Raw genomic sequence first — 19,450 nt, forward strand, 5'->3', positions numbered from 1 at the left:
TCCATGTCAGATGTGCGTCCTCTGGATGGAGTCACGTGCGGGTGACGGAAACCACAGAATAGTAGCACTCACAGAGGACGCTGGCTCGATGCAGCCCGACAGGATCAGGGCTCTGGTGAAGAGTGGTAGAATCTGAAGAGGTGGTGTTCTGGGTAGCACCACCACCAACCCCTCTCAATGGTCAGGACTGTTTCCTCCTTCCTTGTTTAGGAGGAAGGGTGTTTCCTTCTACTCCCGTCCTTGATCTACTGCCTTGTTCAGAACTAGAGCTCAACAACCATCTTGAAAGGAAGATTTGATAGAGAATTAGTGGGAAACAAGGGGCAGCTGCTCCATGTAACTGCGAGGGAAGGATTGGCACTTGAGTAAACTCAGAGGACCCGAGCATAGGACAAGGAGTTTGGAGCTGGGGCTCTGGTGTGTTTGTGACTGGGCAAATCAAAGGAATATTTGGTTTGTCGTGGAAACTGTGGAACTCTCCTTCAGGAAATTGCTTGTTAGTTGTTAGTTATTTTCCGAGAGTCTAAGTGACTCAGGCCAGCCTTGAACAGCTGACAGGCTTCCTCTTCCTTGTAAAGGCTGGAATTACAGGGGTATTTCAGCATGCCCAGCAAAGTATTATGTTTTTATTTTAATATGTTGGGTGTGTATGTGTGTGTTTGTGTGTGCGTAGGAGGAAGACAATGACAGACTCTCTTATTATAGCCCAGTCTAGTCTTGGATTTATCATCCTCCTGCCTCAGGCTTCTGAATGCCGGAACTACAGACAAGTATCATTTTGTCCAGTTCTATGAGGTCATACAGTCAGAGAAAAGATGAGATCCATTCATGTTTCAGAAATATTTATGGCACCTGTTTTCTTTGTTTGTTCATGTTGCTATAGCAAGTGATACCTTAGAGCAGTAATTTATAAAAATGGGAATAGGTTCCTCCCAGGGCTGGAGTGTGGAGGTGATGGCCCTGTCTGCATTTAGTGTGGCGCTCATTGCTGGGCTTGTCTGTCCTCACATGGTGGACCAAGAAGACTGCAGTTCTTACTTCAACCTCCCCTGATGCTATCTTAGCGCTTTCTTAATATTTGCCACACAGGATGTGAAGGCGTAAGTCACAAACAATGCCACACCAGTTTGGAATTATGATTAATAGGGTGGTATTTATTTAAAGGGGAAAAAACTTACAGATAACCATCCCAGACAACAGCCCTCTATGCAACCAGGAAGAAGTCTAGTCTCCGGAAATGGAGCAGGAAGCAAAGAGAGCGAGAAGGGAAGTAGTCGCTTTTTTAAAGGGAGAGAGACCACGCCCCAATGGGCTGGTATCTCAGCGGCTATTGGCTGGAGGAGCAGAAGGACCTCCTGCAACAAGGATGGAAAAATGCTTTTGTGGGTACTGGGCACACGTCTGCCTAACTGTGCTCCACCCACCACCCATTTTTATTATGTTTTGTTTTTGTTTTTGTTTTTTCGAGACAGGGTTTCTCTGTGTAACAGTCACGGCTATCCTGGAACTTATTTTGTAGACCAGGCTGGCCTCAGCAAACTCACTGAGATTTGCCTGCCTCTGCCTCCCGAGTGCCGGGATTAAAAGCCTGCATCACCACCACCAGGCCCCTGTTTTTAATATTTTGAGAGATGGTCTCCTTACACTGTCTAGGCTGACCATAATTTGTAATCCTTTTGCCTTAGCCTCCCTACGGACTGGGATGACAGCCAGCATATCTGTCTCTTTAGCACTTTTATAATGAAGGCAGAGTTTTCATCACCAAAACACTTCCTAAAGTCCCCACCTTTCAAGGTGACATCACTAGCAACACATGAAATTTGGACTGCACGGAGATACATGTCTATCCCTTTGATATTCTTCAAAGCTGAGGCAGGAGCTCGAGTTTGAAGCCAGGCTGAGATAATATAGCAAAACCTTGTCTCAAAAACAAAATAAAACCCCAAATGAGTTTTGGGTGACATTTAGACATGGTGCATGTATGACGAAAGGCGAAATGGACTCACACTTATGCTATAGTGTGGAAAACTGGTGACCAAGTCGAACTTAATTTCAGATCTTCATAATCTTACAATACTGTGGATGTCCCCCAACTTGGGTTCTCTTTGAACATTTAATTATTTGATCTCTTTACTGGGCTGGTGATGTGTGGGCTGCTAAACCACGGCAGCAACTGGTAGCTGTCATCCACGCGATAGGGACATTGCCCAGGGCACGTTGCTACCCAGCTGTGTATTGCGTAGGCAGGCGATGGGCTCTATATCTCCTCACCATTCCCTCCCTCTGCTCTCTTGTCTTTGGTTTGTGTTAAAGATAGAATCTCACTGTGTAGCTCTTCTAGCAGGAAGCTCACAGTGTTCTTCCTGCCTCGATCTCGGGGCTGCTGGGCTTACAGCTGTGCGACTCTATGCTTGGCCTTAAATGTGTTTCTGAGCAGGCACAGCGGCACACACTTCTTCTCCCAGCCCGCGTCCTCTAGGCAGAGATGGGAGGATGGAGAGTAAAGATCACCTTCAGTTGCTTAGTGGATTGGGGGTAGGCCTGAAGTACAAGAGACGCTGTGTTTAAAAAACAAACAAAAGCTGCATTTCTCCGAAACTGCATTTGATTGATTTATTTGTGTGTGTGTGTGTATGTGTGTACACGTGTGTATGTGTGTGTGCAAATACCATGGTACTTGGGGAGGTCAGAGGACAATTTACAGAAATCAATCTCTCATTCTATCATATGGCTCAGAGACCCAGCTCAAGCCGCCTGGCTTGGTGGGAAGCACTTTTACCCATTTATGGGCATCGTCAATGCCTCTCTTACTTAAGATATTGTCAATGAGCTATTGAAGCATAATCTCAAAAAAAAAAGTCCCAGATCATCTGTTCACTATTGTTACTCCATCCCTGTGTGCTATTGATGGCGGGCATGACACTAACTGAATCTTTGAACTGTCTCTAATACAGGAAGTTATGTGTGTCAATACAGGAAGTTATGTGTGTCAATACAGGAAGTTATGTGTGTCAATACAGGAAGTTATGTGTGTTTATTTTATCTTGCTAAGACAGGGTCTTCCTGTAGCTCTTGCTGCCTGGACCTCGCTCTGTAGACCAGGCTGGCCTAACTCACAGAGCTCTACCTGCCTCTGCTTCTCAAGTTTTAGAATTAAAGGCATGTGCCACCACACCCATCCTACACCTGCTTATTAAATGCATGACTAAGGGATAATTCAAAAGAGAAAGTTGTCCATGGAGTGTCTGCTGTTTCCATGAGTTGGTGTGTGTGTGGTAATACATACACATTTTCTTATAGAGACAGATGGATGAGTCATGACAGAGAAGCAAAGGCTGTGTCATGTGGTGGTGCATGAGCAGTTAAGGAAAAGTGTAATATGAGATCTCACGGGCAGTGAGAATGGGCAAATAAGGGCAGGGCATTCTAGGTGAGGGAAGCGACAAAGAAAGACCTCAAACAAACAAAAATCTTCCACAAAATCCAGGAGTAGCAATAGCCATCTCCTGTATTGACAGATACTCAGACTTGATGGATTTGCAAGATCTATATAGAAAAGTGCAGGATGGTATTGGTGTTCTTCATGTGTAGGGATATGCTAGGGTTTTAAACACATAATCTCATTTATTTCCATCTCACTTTTCTAAGAGCAACATGGAATAGCATTTCCATTTTTATTATGCAGAATTAAGGCTCTGGAGGGGCACTTACCATTAATGGTCAAAAGAATCACCTTCACGTTGATCCTCTCCAGTATGGCTTATAACCAAGGCTAGTGTAGAATTCCTGTCTTCCATACTTTTAAACCACACTTCCAACTGTAAATGAGACAAGCGCCAAGTCAGATTATGTTCTACCTTTACTATTAGAAAGAAAGAAAGAAAGAAAGAAAGAAAGAAAGGAAAGAAAGAAAAGAAAGAAACCAGAAAGAGAAAACATTGCCTCTAGAGGGCCCTGGCAGTGCATGACATTTGAAATGGTATCAGTAATACCTTTTTATGTACTGTAAGTTTTTCCGTGCTCCACCATCTTTGGTACATATGTGCTGGGGGTTTGCCAAGTGGGAAGACTGTCGTGTCTAGAAGTTGTGGGAGTCCTTACCAGAGAGGCCAAATCTACTCTTGTTTATTTTACCCATCTTCCTTCCATGCCTGAACAGTTTTCTTTTTCAATCTTTTATTTCCCACATTCCGCTCTCTCTCCTTCTCTCCTCCCCTCCCTGTGTCATTTTGTGTCACTCTTTCAGTAGGAATCACAAATTGTCCTCCAGCAACTGTAAACCAGGAAGGATTTACCAGGAAAATATAATCCTCATTTGCTTAAAACAATGGCACGCGATGCAGTGTCGCCTCGTGTTGGTTTAACCGTATCCTGTAATTTGAAGTGGGGTAAGATGCTTCTCTGGTTAAGTCACTGCTCTGGTGCTGGTTGCTATAAGGGTTTCAAGAATATAGATTTCAAAAACACTGAAAGAGTAATTCCAAACAAATGCAGCTGCGCTCTGCATATTTGAAACATATTGTCTGAATTTATCTTAAATCTCCGTGTTCCAGAATGTTTCTGTGTGCATGGGTTCGGCCTGGCCGGTGGTTTCTTCATCCATCTCTACTCTGGGTGGATTGTGTAGAGCAGAACAGAATGGCTTCCATATGGTCCCACTTTGTTGTCGTTTGTAGGGCCTCTGGGTTGGAACCATTTGATCAGAGAAGTCCACCGTCACAGGAATTTGGCTAATGTCAAAACCCGAAATATATTCATGTGCACATATATCTGGTCAGAATGAATCTATTCCTGTTTGAACTAGTGGCATTCTTTCGTGCATTAATTGGTAGTTCTTGTTCCTAAAGTATTGATGAAATTGAGTGTGTGGTTCAAGGCTGATGTTGACAACCGTTCCCAGTTAAAGCCATGAGGTGATCTGTCATCTTTCCAGAAATGGACAGAGATCGCGATACAAAGATTGCCTTGTGCATAAATCTAAATCTTAAGTTTGAAGAGGAAGCTCGCTGTGTGCTTTATACTGTATCTCCTTTTTCCTTGGTAGAAGTACTTTAAAGTACAGAGGAGTAGTTGAGCCATATCAGTTTAGGTATTGCTATCTGAGGTGGGCTGAGGAGGTCGTCAGTTAGGGGTAAGCAAATCTTCCCAGGGCATCTCTCCCTTTGGGGCCTTCCTTCTTGTTTCTGTTCTTTCCCAGTTTCTTCCCTTTACTTCTATTGCTTTCCTCCCACTTCCTCCAATTTCCCCTTCCCCCTCTGCTCTTCCTCTCTCTGTCTGTGAAACCACGTGCATGCTCCAAGTCTGTGTATCTGGCCTGACTTCCCTCCTGGTTCCCTGTGAGTGTTAGCCGAATGAAAGCCAGATGGACCAGCAGTTCCCACTGTTATCTCCCAGCAGACTCTGGCAAGCCTCTTCCTCTCCCTCCTTTCTTGGCATGACAGGACTATTTGCCTTTATTTAGGGAGAATGTGTTTGCTGCTGTACCTCTTCCCTCCGCTGCAGCACAAGCAGAGAGCTATTCATTCTGTTCTTGCCAAGGTTGGTTGAGGAGAGTGGAGTGTGGTGGGTTTATTAGGGAGCAGTTTGAAGCCTGCCTAACTTATTTATTTTTCTAAAATAAGTGATTACGGTGCTGGCTGTTAAGGACTCTGGGGTAGCAGTATGAAGACTTTTTTTTTTTCACAGTAAGGTAAAGTCAAGCAAGTTGTGCTTGTGTCCCTCCTGACATTTCCCTGGGGACACTTCTCTTGCCCTAGAGTGACTCAGGGTTAAGCCAGTGGTAGAGAGTGAGGAACAGCGCCAGACACTGCTGGCTCTGTTATGAGGCAAAATGCACTTATTACATTGATGTTGATTTTATTACATCATCCCTAATATCGTATCAACATCAGTTCAACTTTTAAAATGCTCTATTATATTGCTTCCCCACAGCCTATGATTTTTTTTTTTGACAGGGTCTTAGTAATTCTCAGGAGTTTAGGCCTCTGTATAGGACAGGACAACCTCCAGTTTCAATCACTTCTCCTGCCTCTGCCTCTCAAGTCCTGGGATTCCTGGCACGTGCCTCTCAACTTGGGTAGGAAATTGCTTTTGTTTGTTTGAGCTGTAATCTTAGGTGTTTCAAGGTGCCCTTGAACTCCTGATCCCCTTGCCTTCACCTCCCACCTGCAGGAATTACTAATCTGTGCCTTGAAATCTGCCTTAACATGTTGCTTTGAAGATAGATGAACTAGGTTTGGCTTTTTTTGTTTGTTTATTTGTTTGTTTGTTTTAGACAGGGTTTCTCTGTACAATAGCCCTAGCTATCCGGGAACTAGACAGGCTGACTTGGAATTCAGAGATCTGCCTGCCTCTGCCTCCGGAGTGCTTAGGCTTGGGATTTTAAAAGTAGTGATCTGCGGGTTTACATTTTCATTTAATAATTGACTTTAAAATACTCATTTATTTTAATTTTACATGTATGTGTGTGTGTATGTCCCTGATGTATGGATGTGTACCATGTGTGCACAATCCCTAGGAATACAGATAAGGGCACTGGATCCTTTGGAACTGGAGTTACAGATGATTGTGAGCCACCATGTAGGTGCTGGGAACTGGATCCAATAAGTCCCCTTAACCACTGAGCCATCTCACCAGCTCTCTTAGTATTTGACTTTTAAGTAAATTGAGAGTTACTTGTTATAATTGTCATAATAGTTTAAAAACCCTTCTCTGAATAGTGTGTAATTTTACACTTTGAAAAGAATACAAGGGTAGAATTTTGTGTCTAAAGTTGTAGAAATTCTTCAAAAACGTTTTTTGAAGTATCTGTCATGCGTTTGTATAAAATTGGATCCAAAGAAAAAACAAGAAACCATTTCATTTTTAGCGAGAACTCTATTGCCTTGAAAATTATATTAGAAATAGGTGGAAATGTCAAGGGAAAAATACACTTAGAAGCCCCACGTCCACACTGCCATCCATTCCTGGGGGCCTGAAGCAGGAGGATGATGCAGGTTTGAGGCCAGGCTGGCCTACATGCAGAGTTCCCAGGCCAGCCTAGACTGTAGAGTGAAACCCTGTATCAAACAGCGAGTATACATGGGCAAGAGGGGGAGTAGACTTGCGTGAGAACAACGTGGGCTTCTAAGTGGCCACCATTGGGTATTCGGGTTTGTCCAGGGCCCCTCTTTTGATGTTTATCAGCTTTTCTTGGGGGCTTCCTATACTAAGGTTATTAAGTGGAGTGTTGGTCTCAAGCATGTAGCAGGACATAAATTCACACATTCTATATAAAGAACAGCTCAACTTCATTGTGGACAGAGCGTTTCTCTGTTTTTAATGTAGGGCAGATAAAACTGAAGATCCAGGAAACATAACTTGTTTCATTTAATCGACCAGAAAACCAAGCGAGGCAGGGTAGGAGGTGTTGCAGGAATGCACTGTGGAGGGGCCTGTTCCTGCCGGGACCTGACTGCTTCACTGACACTCGGTAGTTGTTGCTCCTGAGCTGTCAGGAGGGGTTCATTACGTCCGTCTCCCTCATCTGTTTTCTGCTCCTCGCTAATGTTGGCTTCGGCTCTGAGTGAAGTTGTGCTGGTACATATAACACCAGGAAGGTAGCATCTGCCGAGCCAGAAATAACAATAGGGTAATTATATAGCCTGGTTACAAATGAGGTCCCGCCATCTGTGCTACACCTTCTCAAGTGGGACTTGGATGGGGAAAAATTCTGCCTTAAAGTTCCATAGATAAGTGTGTTTTACTGATAGACGATGCTGAATTCCTTGTGTTTGTGTGCCTCTGCAAAAGATAGACCCCGCTTGCGAGTGGGGTGGTTAAAGGATGAAATAACGTGTTTCTGGTGGCATTCCCAGATCGGACTGAGAAGCACTCCACAATGCCAGACTCACCTGTGGATGTGAAGACACAATCTCGGCTGACCCCTCCAGCGATGCCGCCGCCCCCAACGACTCAAGGAGCACCAAGAACCAGCTCATTTACCCCGACCACGTGTAAGTACTCAGCTTGCGAACTGAAGTTTTCAGTTTTGAAGGTTCAATTGAAAGTTTTCTGCACGTAGAAAACAATCAAGGAAAAATAAAATCCCGTATCAATGCTTTATGCAGAATCGAGTGCAAAAACCTTGAAAGTGTGCCAGTAGGTAATGGTTATTGAACCCAAACAAAAGGGTCATGTTTTAGGTGTAATTGGAACAACTGTGCATATTTGCCTGCCTTTATATTATTTCTTTAACATTATAATCTGTGACGATTTGAGCAAATGAATAATATTACATTTGATCTCTTGCTCTGGTTAGGCCTATGATTTTTAATTCATGTTAATGTAGAGCTAGCTCTTTATTTTGGTTGTTCAGTTTCACTTAGAACACAAAAAATATGCTATAATTATTTCTAGTTACTTCTACCTTGCTTTCTTTTATGTCAAATAGCTAGAAATAATGTTAAAATAAAAAGAACTCACATTCTGAACCTTAAAAAGGCCATTGCTTGGTGCAACAGTTACCTATAGAAACTTCCTGAATTCAACAGCATGATTTTTGTCACGAACCTGCCGGGCTTTTATCCAAACCTATTCCATTTGCATTCAGCTCAGGTCCTGTTCTCTGAGTTGAGTCATTGGGGTGTCCTTCCTCCTGCAGCATTCCAGAAAGGGACTGTAAATTCTGACCACCAACTAACTTCCCCATTCTATCGGAGGTACTCGGTAGGATGGATTTAATCAGTCCCACGGTTCTGGTTAAAAGTGACATCAAAGCTTTGTGAGGCTAAGCAGTGTTTATCTGTTCTCCATGATACTATTAATGGACCATGTGCCATGAAATCATATGAATGAAAAATATCTAATAGGCAAAAATAAATCCATGAGTCTCTAATGATACATGTCCCAAGCCTTCCTGCAGGACCCCGCTGCCCTTCAAAAGAGCCTTCCAAATGTGTACAGGGCGGAAGGTTGTGACCTGTCATCCAATGGTTTGTTATCCAAAGTCATGGTGACCGTGTCTGTCTCCTCTGACAAGGCCCAGTGAGCTAGCGTTGATAGGTAACTTTGTTCCTCGTTGAGATTAAAGAACATTTAATTCTCTGTTCTGCTTTTGCTTTTGAGAAAGGGTCTCCTGTGTAGCCCATGCTGCCCTCAGACTTGCTATATTATAGTCAAAGATGACATTGAACTTTTTACCCTCTTGCCTAATCTCCCAACTGCTGGGATATCAGGAATATGCCACAGCACACGCACACCTCCACTTCCATGCTCATTCTTACATACCGTCATCTTGATGTTCAAATATGTTCAAGTAAGGCCATCATCTTGATATTCAAATAAGTTGTTCAGGAAGGAATTTAGTAAATTAACTACTAATCCATGCGTTGGGTTAGTTTGAGTTGTCCCCTTTCCCATCCTTAAAATAGCTCCTTAGTAAATCCCAACCCATTCTGTCTTCCTATGTAAAACTTAACATTTCCCCCTAAATAAATGGTTAAGAAATAAGAGGGAAAGAAAATAGCCGTCTAATTGGGTGGTATAAGGTTAAAACTTGAAAGTCCTCTTCCTATAAACACAGCTGTCAGTTGTGTGTACAAAACATGATTAAGAATGCTCCGTGATAAATTTAGTCCCCACCAAATGTACACTTTCTCTCGGGGACCAGTTTGGGGAGAAACCGTCCTGTTCTATTGATGTAAGCCTGTGACAAAAGCCTGACTTCCAAAGCTGTTTGTGCTATGTTTGAAGCGTTTCAGGTGGCTGGCATATGTGCACAAGGGAGGCAGGGGTGGCTCCGTGTGGCAGCAGGCTCCATTTATTATCAGCTTCTGTGCAGCAGGCTGCCCCTCACTGTGAGCAGGAGATCTGAGCTGACAGAGTTCCCCAGGCCGGGGATGCCCTGATGGCCAAGCATTTTGCCAAGTGTCCCAATATTTTTGAAAACACACAACCACTAGATTTCAGGACAAGGACCCTGAGTGGCAGTTCCCTCATTCCTTCTCCTTGTACACTGATTTACTTTTCTCCTTTTGGTTTTATGCCCTTGACAGTAACGAATGGCACGAGCCATTCACCTACGGCCTTGAATGGCGCCCCCTCGCCGCCCAATGGCTTTAGCAACGGGCCTTCCTCTTCCTCTTCCTCTTCTCTGGCTAATCAACAGCTGCCCCCAGCCTGTGGTGCTAGGCAACTCAGCAAGCTGAAACGATTTCTCACTACCCTGCAGCAGTTTGGCAATGACATTTCACCTGAGATTGGAGAAAGAGTTCGCACCCTTGTACTTGGACTGGTGGTAAGCGCACAGAAAGAAGTCTGTTTTCTGGGACAAGAGGCCATGTGTGCCTTGGGAGTGGGGTGGGTAAGGCAGGAAAAGTAGATGCCCCAGCCCCACAGCAGTTTCTATGTCTTCAGGTATTGAGCAAGTCTATTTGATTCTACAGTAAAGGGTTTTTCAGTTCTGCATTTTGAATGGACTCTACCGTAGTCAATATTACTATTGGACTGATAACTATATAGGGATACAGGCAGTTGCTGACTTGCTCATAAGTACATGGGTGTGTATGCATATGTGTGCATAGATGTGTTTATATGCTATGTATTACATGGATATGTATATAGACATATATATGTGTGTGTTTATACAATATGTACATGTGTTTGTAGAATCTTCTCATAAGCATAGTCTCCTGGCATGGTTAAGGGCTATTTACAGTAACAGAGTGGTTTGTTATGTTAATGAGTCACTTAATCCAATTGAATGCTTATTTTAATGTCCTTGCTTTAAGAACTTTACTACTGGCTTAGATGAACAAGAATTTATGACAAGTAATACATTCTTCTTTCCTGTAGTTTCATTCTTAAGGCTAAGTGCATTAAAGATTTCATTGCGAAACAGACATAAAATTTACCATTTTTTTTACTGTACCATTCACTGGCATTACAAATACAGACATATTGTACAGTTGGTACCCCTAATGCATCTCCAGACCCAGAGCTGTTGTGTGTGCAGACAGAGAAAGAGAGAAAGGGGGTGAGTGAGTGAGAGAGCAGGCATGTGTGTGTGTGGGTTCATTCATACACACATGCCTCTGTATGTGTGTGTATATGTGTGTGTATATGTGATGTGTGTGGGGGGGGTTCATTCATACACACATACCTCTGTGTGTGTGTTTGTGTGTGTGTGTTGGGGGGCACTAGGCATGGAAACCATGGTCCCACACATGCTCAGCAAGTGTCCTTTTCCTGACCTACACCCTCAGCCGTCTGGAGTCGTTCCATTTTCTCAGCTGAAACCTGTAGTCATTAAAGAGTAGTCCATTTCTCTCCTACCTGGTACTGTCTAGTAACGACTAATTGAGTCTGTTCTGTAGCATATGAGGGCTGCAGAGTCTGCTCCTCCTTTCTCAACTTCCTGAGTTCTAGGATTACAGAGCTTGTGGGCCCTTTTAGTTTTATTTTTTAAATAATCTTAAACTAATTCTTTTTATCTATTATGTATGTATGTATGTATGTACGTATGCTTTTCAAGACAGGGTTTCTCTGTGTAACAGCCCTAGCTGTCTTGGAACTAGTTCTGTAGACGAGACTGACCTCGAACTCACAGAGATCCGCCTGCCTCTGTCTTCTTAGTGCTGGGATTAAAGGTGTGCACCACCACCACCAGGCTTAAACTAACTCTTTACTGTAGGTAGAATTATTTAAATTATTAGTTTGAAAATAAATTATTTTTCCTGGCATATTCCACTGTATTCTGTATATTATCAAAGTGGAAATGAGAGTATATGTCCTCTTTTAACTCCTTACCTTCAAGTCATTTTATCTTAATTGTGGTTTTTGATACAAACAATTCCTTAGTCCTTAGGAAGGCTGTGGCCCCAGTACTGAGCCAGGGGGTCCCCTGATTAAGTAGCCCTTCCCTCCAGGCCTGAAGTGGAACTGACAAGCGTCCCCTAGATGACTTATTGTAATTATGTGGAGTGACCATGGGCAAAACACGACCAAACACAGGCCTTGGATCACCACTGCCTGCATTTAATAGCTTCCGCATTTAAAAAAGGAAGAATGTCCTGTTTCCCAGTCTGCCAGCTCCTCTGTCCCCAGGACAGAAAGTGACTTTTGTAGAAGAAGACATGCATCCCTGAACTTGATGTCCTAGGTCAGTTTCTTACATCCTCCTCTACATTTATTGTTTCCTCGCTTCCCCTCCTTTCCCTTTCCCCTCTCCCTTCTTCCTTCCCCTTCTTCATTTTTTTGATATAGGGTCTCTCTATAGCACTGGTTGTTCACAGGCTGGCCTTGAACTCACAGAGATCTACCTGCCTCTTCCTGCCACATGCTGGGATCAGTAATGCGAGCAACATGCCCAGCTCTTTATTTTTATTTTTTAATTTGTGTGATATATAGGCCTTCCAGCATGTCAGTAAGCCAAGGAGCTGCAAAGTAAATCCACAGCAATAACAAGGGACTTTTTTCTTTTTTCTTTTCTTCCTTTCCTTTTATTTTCTTCCCTTCCCCCCCCCCCCTTTTTTTTTTTTTTGGAACAGGATCTCACTGTATAATCCTGGCTATATCCTATAGCTTCACATGTAGGTCAGGCTGGCCTTGAACTCACAGAATCTGCCTGTCTCTGCTTCTCAAGGGTTGGGATTAAGGACACACGACCCCACACTTGGCCTAGAAGTGACTATTTGTTCAGTGACTAGAGAAGAGACTTCTAGATTTTGAGGAAAGGTTTCAGGATATTGTCCAGGTTGCCCAAGGGTTTGAAATGTAGCTGGGTCTGAGCTTGAACTCTTACTCTTCATGCCTCAGTGTTCTATGTGGGGCATTGTAGGAGTGCAGTGTGAGCTACCTTGTCCTCAGTGTTCTGTGTGGGGGATTGTAGGAGTGCAGTGTGAGCCACCTTGTCCTCAGTGTTCTGTGTGGGGGATTGTAGGCGTGCAGTGTGAGCCACCTTGTCCTCAGTGTTCTGTGTGGGGGATTGTAGGCGTGCAGTGTGAGCCACCTTGTCCTCAGTGTTCTGTGTGGGGGATTGTAGGAGTGCAGTGTGAGCCACCTTGTCCTGCTCAGACCCTGGGACATTTGATTCGCCACCTTGTCATAACTGCAGATTTTAGAGCTGGAAGCACAGTAAGCCATGGGACATGATCTTCGCTTTATGACGTCAGTAGATTGCACATTGGAAACTCTGCATCTTTTGTCTGTTATTATACTGCCTTGTACCAATATCAGTAACTGAATGGTTTCAGTGTTTTTGGTATTTACTGAGGAAAGTGTGAGTTTAATTCATATTTTCTCCCCAGAACTCTACGTTGACAATTGAAGAATTTCATTCCAAACTGCAAGAAGCCACTAACTTCCCACTGAGACCTTTTGTCATCCCATTTTTGAAGGTACTGTACAGCTCATTGATCTGGAAAGCATTCCAGACCGCATTGTTCTTAGGCTGTAACTGTATTTCTATTTAGGAGGAGGTCAAAGTATTTCAGGGGCTCTCTGACTTCATTTACTGGATAAAAACTAATGGAGTAGGTATGTACTCTTGGTCCTGTTTGAAGGAATTCCAAATGTATAAAGAAGGCCATCTAAATAAGATCAGATGTAAAGCTTGGCAAATTGTTTAGACATCTTGATGAATATATATGTATTTTTAAATCTGAGATGATTTCTATTTTTTGTTTGCTTATTCTTTTAAGAGATAGATGTGCTGAGGGTTTTACGCTTTAGGATTTTTTCTTCTCTTTGCTATTGTTGTTGCTACTTGTAACTTTGTCTTTAATACAACCTAATGGGTTGAAAAGGTCTCACCCCTCCTTTGTTTTTGATGGTGAAGGAACTGGGAATGAGTGGCATGGCCCAGGCCTGGTTGGCTGGGTAGTGGATTGAGGTGTGGGCTAAGAAATAGTTTTTAGTTTTCACTTTTGAGCATCCTAAGTCCCCTGCTCCTGTTAGCGTTTTAATAAAGGAAGAAAGAAAAAGAAAGGCAGGCAAAAAGAATTCATAAGAGAAAGAAGGGGCATTTTCATTCAATGTACCCAGTAACTAGTTCACAAATAAGTACTGAGAGATCCGGAAGCTTTGGTAGAAAAGTAAATGATTTGGTAAGAGCATTGCTGGGGCACAGGGCTTCTCAGTCATCTTACCCTGGCCATGGGGTTAGTGTACTAATTGCTGGGGTGACCCATTTGTCCTCTCCTCCTTTGAAGGCCTCTTTCAACAGCAGCATTTAGGGGACTGTGATAGACATCTTGACCAAAGAGCGGTTTCCCTGTCCACGGCAGCCTCATAGATCTTGGTGCATGGGACACACAAAGTCCCGTCCATGGCCGACCAGTTCACTGTATGAAATTTTATCTTCTTAAAATCAGACACATGAGTTCTTGAATAAATATCCTAACGCCTGGGAACATTTGCTTAAACTGCACTCCATGGTATCTTCCCAGCTGTTATTCTTCCTGGGGCAAGAGAAAATATTCTGTGCAGACAGTATTAACAAACCCGTAAATTTGATTTTTTTTAAATCGAAACCCAAATTTTAATGATATTTTTTATTCTTTCACAGTTTAATAATAATAAATTTAATAATAAATTAGTCTATTGCTTCAAATAGTTTATAGCATTATTATATATCCTTTTTCTTTTTTAATTGTTTTGAGCACGTTGGTTTTCTAGGGTCTTTGGCCTTCTGAGAAAGAGTTGTTTTCTCTTTAACTGTCGCCATACACGTGCTGTTTCCTGTGTGAATATCACTGGGTTCCTTGCTGTCTCTGTCTCTCTCTTTCCTTTTAAGAAAGGAAAAAATGGTGGGCGGGGGAGGGAGAGGAAGGGAAAAATACCCAAATCCTTTTCAGGGTCAAGGTGGCAGCCAAAAATTTTTAAAAAGCTTGCAAGGACACTTCCAGGCTCGTCTATCACTGCCACACGCCATATGGTTACCATATCATTCAGTTGGGATCATTGGAATCAAAGATATAACTTTTTTTTTTCTAATTTTAGTGCTTTTTCTCAAAGGAGACATTAATGACAAAAACCATATGGTTGTGGGAACTCGGGCCTTAATAAGTGTATTCAAACACCGCTGTAACAATATGCATTAAAGTCTTGTTTTCATTAAGCTAATGTAACCCGCAGACCCTCCGTTCCATTTCGCATTTATGGAGAAGCATTTACTGGAAGGATATTAGACACCATTCTAATTACCTAATCTGGCACCAGAATTAGAGCAAACAAAATTGCTTTGTATTACCATATTTTTTAAATTGAAAGAAGATGTTTATGGAATCGCTAAATTAAACTGAGTACCACGTGAAAGCCTCCTGTCTTGTGCCATCCATACATTTAAATTTGAAGCTGGAGGCATATGTGTTTCCTCTCAGTCACTGAGCTGTGTGGCACAGACGGGATTAAACATGAGGCTAGGAACCCATCAAAATACAGAGAGCATGGAATTGAAAGAAAACTTCTTCTGTTAAGGCAATCACAAATATAGTATCTTTTCTAATAGCATTTGAACATTTTAAACATGGATTATAGTTTATTATTTACCATATTGCTTTAAAGCATTCCCTCATATTTGATTATTTCTGAGGTTTAAAAGTTATTAATAATGTGTATTCCAATAAATACCTATTTTGTAACATTTCTCTAGAACTACTCTTGTATGTATCTTAAAGTCAACTCTTGTACTGAATATATTAGGGGCTTTTTCTGGATGGGAGCCAGGGAGTGCTTTGCCAAAAGACATCTGTACACAAGATGTCCAGCCTGAGTGAATTGTCCTGATTATCATTCGGGAATTTGTCTCTCTTAGCCGGCAGCGTTGGGTTGGCCTGCTTGGTTCAACATTGCCAACATTCCTGACAGTCGAGTGTGACTACTTTCAGAGGTCCCTGTATGTTCCCATTGAGCCTTTACCTGTGGTCCCAGTTTGACTTTAATACAACAAGCATCCTGTGTGTGTACTGGGGAGGAGGAGGAGGAGGAGGAGGAATGTGCTGTCCAGTGACTATATTTTAATAAGATGAATGTGGAAGTCAGTATTAGAGCTGTAGTAATAGGAGTGGTGGGGCAGCTGCTCACATGGCTAGCTTATGCCCCGAAATAATTACACGGAAATTGTATCCTTTTAAACACTGCCTGGCACATTAGTTTTAACCTCTTATTGGCTAGCTCTTACATATTGATCTAACCCATTTCTAATAATCTGTGTAGCCCACAAGGTGGCTTACCAGGGAAGATATTAACCTGCGGCTGTCCGAGAGGGGAATCATGGCAACTCACGGACTCAGCTTCTTTCTCCCAGCATTCTGTTCTGTTTACTCTGCCTATCTAAATTCTACCCTATCAGAGGGCCAAGCAGTTTCTTTATTAATTAATCAATGAAAGCAACAGGTAGACAGATGACCCACCTCCATCATTTCCCCCTTTTCTGTTTAAACAAAAAAGAAGGCTTTCATTTTAACATAGTACAATTACATATAGCAAAACAGTTATAAAGCAAGAATTACAGTTACAATATTTATATCTATTTTATCTTTTATCATAACCAAGGAAAACTATAACTATAACTATAACTAACCATTCTTCAATTCCATCAAAGACTCCAGAAGGATATAATATTACCTACGCAAACAAGAAGTCCAAAACTCTAGAAATGACAGAGACATCTCGCTGCCTGGACAGTCACCCAAAGTTCCTCTGTACCGTTGGGGCATCCATCTTTGGCCTACAGGCCCATAGTTTCCAACAAACATTTCCATGAAGCAGGAAGTTCCTCTGTGTCCTGCAGAATGTCTTGCAGACTCTCTCATGAATCAGGAACCCCAAAAGACCATCTCACCTTTAGGCAAGTTCAGCAGTCCTCTCTCTGTGGGTTCTCTGTGTCCAGTTTATGCAATAGTCCAGGCAAGAACAGTTTTGTGGCCAAATGGCTATCAAACTTTATAAGGATCCTCTCCGATGCCCATCTTCTTCTTGAAGTAGATTGGTGCTTCCAGGAGCAGACATGTCTCATTGTCCTGAAAAGCCCTAAGTTATTAAAACATTAAATGCCATATTCTGTAGTCTTTGAAAGATATGAAGAATGCCTATCTAACTGAAATATATCTCTATATATCTAGAAAATCTAACTAACATGACTACAGGCTTGACTATTATCAATGATTATCCATTAACAACCTATGTTTCCTAATTATACATTACATTTTTAAATGAACTACACAATCATAATACCTTAATCAAAAGCAGAAATACATATACATGTAACAAAATTGACCTTAAGATCCATACCAATACAAATTATTCATATCTATATCACATCCCCCTCTAAATGTAAAAGAACACTTATAAACCATATTTGGGAATATGGGCGCAGTTACAGCAAGCATCCTGTGTGTGTACTGGGGAGGAGGAGGAATGTGCTGTCCAGTGACTATATTTTAATAAGATGAATGTGGAAGACAGTATTAGAGCAATCGAAGAAGAATCATTATCTTTTCCATTCACTTTTATCCTTTAACTATTGTACTCTCTTAATGGAATCATAGTGTGTGTGTGTGTGTGTGTGTGTGCGCTTGTGTTTGTGTATTCAAATCTCTCATTCTTTATTTCTACCCTGCCATTATTTTACTGATTTTTTTTAAGTCTTTGGGATCCCTACAGGGAAGTTTGTAGTATCCTCTTTTGGATAATCTAATTTTTAGGCATATACTTCAGAATGATTTCTTATAACTTTAAAAGTCTTCATGCGGAAATGTTCATTTTGCGACAGAGGCTCACGCTGTTATCCTGGCAGTCCTGAAATTCACTGTGTAGCCAAAAGTGGCCTTGAACTCAAAGGTATTTCCTTCCGGCCTCGGTCTCCTGAGAGCTGGGATGGAAAGGTATATGTCCTCGACCTTGACTTTGAAGATGTCTGTTGTTCTGTTACTTCATGACGTGGTCAACTGTAGCTCTACCTTCAGGAAGGAGGCAAACAGGAGCTTTATGAATATTTTGAACTACATTCCTGCACATGATGGTCTTTACTCATTACGAAGGGTGTGTTGTGAGCACTGAGCTCATGTAGGCATCTATCCTGTCATTGCAGTGTGTAGACTGTAGCATTCGTCTTCATCTGTAAAACCATGGGTACAGAAATAGGCGTTAGTATTATAACAAGCTTGTTCCTTGATCCATGTTCTCAGCAGATGGATTTGAAGTGCCTGTAGACAGCTCCAGTGCCTGCTGCAACCCTCTAAGGTGTTTTTTCAAAGGCTCTGGGGCCCCAAGATGGAGGCAGCTAGAATGTCCTATACATAGAAATGGTTTTCTACCTGTCGTGTTAATCTATGTACATGGCCTAGCTCCTGCAAATCAAATCCTTGAGTCATGATGACATCTAGATTATTGATTTATTTTTGAATGTAAAGTGTTATTGGGAACAGGTGAGTGCAGTTCATTTTCTATTGCTATCCTCCATAAATAAAAGGAGAAAGAAAACAAATAAGAGTAGCAACAACCTGCATTCATAATACTGAAACAGCTCATAGTAAATAAAATACTGTCTTTGGTTTCATTTGATTCTCATCATGTGTAAAGTTGCCCTCCTGTTTTATTACATCGGAGAGTGTCAGAATTATCTCTCAGCCTATCATAGGAAGTTAGAAGTTAACAGAGGAGATTTCCTAAGAGTGGCCTTACTGTTTGACCAGCAAGCCCCTAAATACAATCAGTTGTGCTGAGGGAACTTCTCTAAGCTCAATTGTACTATGAGTACTTTATATAGCCTTTTTTATCTGGGAAAAATCAATATTTTCTCATGGATGAAACGTGAATCTTACCTCTTATAGAACTTCCACAGTTTCAGGGCTTTTAGAGGTCACAGGTGCTCCTAAAAGTGTTCTCAGTAAAGAAAAGGAGCCTGGCAGGGGCAAACACCTCACTCCTGGTCATGGGTGGAGCTGAGAACCTCGTAATACTGAACCTGAGGCAAGCATGGGTGACATGGAGGTGCCTACATAGCTTATGCTTTTCCACAGCTTAGGCAGCAGGTTCAGTAGACAGACTAACCAGGAGCAGCCTTTGACCATCCCATCTTCTGCCTGTCACGTTCTTGTAGGCCAACCTGCCCCTGCTCCAGCGTGAACTCCTCCACTGCGCAAGGCTAGCCAAACAGAACCCTGCCCAGTACCTCGCTCAGCATGAACAGCTGCTTCTGGATGCCAGCACCACCTCCCCAGTTGACTCCTCAGAGCTGCTTCTCGATGTGAATGAAAACGGGAAGAGGCGAACTCCAGACAGGTGAGAAGGAGGGGACCCCTGGGCTAACCGTGGCCTTTCCTCCTGTTCCAAGTTGAAAGACATGTTTTAGGTCACTTGGAAATTGCTAGCCTCCATCTCTCACAGGACCAGTCTGGGTAGTTTTTGTGCAGATTAACCCGCAGGTTTCAATATTCCAACTAAAATGTAAAGATGAATGGTTGACGAA

At 42.4% G+C, this 19,450-nt stretch overlaps 1 protein-coding gene across 9 annotated transcripts in view; it reads left to right on the plus strand.

Moving 5' to 3' along the window:
• Positions 1-19,450, plus strand: part of Runx1t1 (RUNX1 partner transcriptional co-repressor 1) — a 149,162-nt gene that overhangs the window by 81,946 nt on the left and 47,766 nt on the right. For 8 of the 9 annotated variants that reach the window (XM_041657148.1, XM_041657152.1, XM_041657156.1 and 5 more), the window contains 4 exons: positions 7,857-7,994; positions 10,035-10,276; positions 13,287-13,376; positions 19,082-19,263. In XM_041657148.1, the coding sequence (XP_041513082.1) occupies positions 7,857-7,994; positions 10,035-10,276; positions 13,287-13,376; positions 19,082-19,263 (652 nt within the window). Of the gene's footprint in view, positions 1-6,041; positions 6,077-7,856; positions 7,995-10,034; positions 10,277-13,286; positions 13,377-19,081; positions 19,264-19,450 lie in introns of those variants that run through there. The other variant, XM_041657154.1, reaches the window with a different exon arrangement.

The sequence above is a fragment of the Microtus oregoni genome, unplaced genomic scaffold (assembly GCF_018167655.1).
Source record: "Microtus oregoni isolate MIOR12 unplaced genomic scaffold, Mior012 000008F_ref0000371, whole genome shotgun sequence".
NCBI classification, from domain to species: Eukaryota; Metazoa; Chordata; class Mammalia; order Rodentia; family Cricetidae; genus Microtus; species Microtus oregoni.